Genomic DNA, 2,349 nt, shown 5'->3' on the forward strand with positions numbered 1-2,349 from the left:
TTTTTTTTTAATAAAAAAACAAAAATAAAACAGTTTGAATTAAGTATTTTAATTCTGTTTTTTTTAGTTACAGCCCATCTTCCTTCATCACGTGAAGGATAACTATAAATATGACCTATACCATTAAATTGATTTTAATTTTTTCTAGTAGGCGATCGCTTTAATACTTAAACCTATGTGAAAACCATAACCTAAATTATAATATTCTGTTACTTTGTTATCTTTTGTGTGGTAGATTCTTTTTTTGGGAAATACTTGAAAGTTGGCATCTGCATCGCAGAATCCTACAAACCACTCTAACCATAAATAAAATAATGTATTGTTTTTCATGTCCTTTAATACTGGAACATTCAAAGAATACTTTAAAATCACCCATGCGTAAGTCTGCATCCTTTCAGATTAGCTATCTTCATATCTATAAGATAATGAGCCTATCCACTACATTACATAATGGCCTTCGCTTTTTACGCTGTCTTGTTTCCTCTAATCTATCAGAAACTATTGCTAATTTCCTTGCTTTTTTAAGCAGATTATAGGAGTTTCCCTGTTCCTATTTAAGTACGTCATAGTCTTCCTTAGGTTCCTACTTTGATTTTATAACCATTTGTCCAACTGATACTCACCAAGGACTCGTGAATAACCTAATTAATAAAACCTTTAATTACATAGATTCGATTTCTCTAACCATAGAAAACAGTTCCTATTTACTCTAATATTAATTATAAATATTATAAATAAATCTTAAGCTTTAGTCCTAGTTTGTTACCAACCTAGTCTATTAAGTGGAACTCAAATAAGTTGGATTATTATGACGAAGTAACTTCGTTATACTTAAATAAGCTTTTCAGGTCGCAATTCAAAATCCTATTTCCTATCCTCACCTTCGTTTCTCAGCGTCAATCATTAGTGGTAAAATGCTTTCGCCCTTAGTATTCCCCTTAGTATCTACGGATTTAATCCCTCCTCTAAGTATTATTTAATATAACCTCTATTTGATTCTAGCTTTAATTGATCTTAATCTACTTTGGCTATTTTAGATTAAGACTGTCAAAGCTGCCTACAAACCCTTTACGCCTGTTTATGATGATTAACGTTCGCGTCTCTGGTCTTACCGAGTCTTCTGGCACCCATGGTTAATCAAATTTATCTTGCAATTATATAATCTTTTTATTTTTTCTACCTTGGTTAATTCTAGCTTCAATTACCCGAATTTCTTCAAATCCTTCAATTGTAAGATGTGAACCTTGACTTATTAAATTAGCAATTTTACACCAATCTTGATAATCTAAGTGTTTAACACCTAGAATAGGGTATTGGTTAAAGAAAGGTATAATTATTTCAGTTAAGTTTGAAAAATTACCTACTACTATAGTTACAACACGGTTTCTTGAATCTTTTTCAAGTCTCCCTACACCTAAATATTTTATTATTAACTCCATTAATTGGGTATCTCTTGTGTGTTGTGTTAGTCTAAATCTTAAATATACTCGAGAACCTACTATATTCGTTGATTTTCTAATACCAGCATCAAAATTACCTTCACCGCTAACGAAACCCGTAATCCAATTTGGATTAGGTATATTAGTAGTTTGAATAATTGTTCTTTTTACTGGTTTAGTTTGATTAAACTCTGATTTGATAGTTTCAGAAATACCTAAATTCATTGATGCTTTAATATTAATTATTTGTTGTAAACCGTCAATAGTAATATGTGCACCTTCGTGCATTAGTTCAACTATTTGTTCAAATAATATAAAATCAGCTGCCTTTTGTGTAATAAGTGGATATTTTTTAAAATGAGGTATAATAATATTTCTTAAATCTTTAAGATTATCTACTGAATACTTTACCGCATTAGCTGTTTTATCTAAACGAATTGTACCTATACCACCAAAAAATTCTTGTACCTGATATAATATAAAACTATCTCGTTGATTTAAACCAATTGAAAAAGAAGATTTTACACGATAACCGGTTGTTAATTTATTGTTTTTATATATGGAAGTACTAAAGCTAGATTCAGCGTCGGCAAATCCTGAAACAAACCAAGGATTTAAAGTTTTTACCCCACTTTCCGCAATTGCGGATACCGTAGAAAAAGATTTATTTAATTGTTTAGAAGAGATTTTGACTGGATAATTTCTTTCGAAACCCATTAGAGTACACCTTAAGAGCATTTTTTTATTGGAAATGGCTTTAATGCTCCAACTACCGTCTACTCGTTGCTCTTTTACAGAATTTAATTCTGACTTAGATCCGCGATAACCCATTTCATTTTCAATCATCTTATGACTTGTTACCATACCCAGGTAATTATTCTGGCCACTTATAGCCTTTCGACTATAGCTT

At 30.7% G+C, this 2,349-nt stretch overlaps 1 protein-coding gene across 1 annotated transcript; it reads right to left on the minus strand.

The window, feature by feature from the left end:
- Positions 1-1,154: 1,154 nt before the first annotated feature.
- Positions 1,155-2,303, minus strand: POSPLADRAFT_1160921 (hypothetical protein; the record flags this gene model as incomplete). Its single annotated transcript, XM_024487618.1, has 1 exon — positions 1,155-2,303. One exon carries the CDS (start codon positions 2,301-2,303, stop codon positions 1,155-1,157), a length of 1,149 nt encoding a protein of 382 aa, XP_024332922.1.
- Positions 2,304-2,349: the final 46 nt, after the last annotated feature.

This window comes from Postia placenta, assembly GCF_002117355.1.
Source record: "Postia placenta MAD-698-R-SB12 unplaced genomic scaffold POSPLAscaffold_28, whole genome shotgun sequence".
In the NCBI taxonomy this organism is placed as follows: domain Eukaryota; kingdom Fungi; phylum Basidiomycota; class Agaricomycetes; order Polyporales; family Adustoporiaceae; genus Rhodonia; species Rhodonia placenta.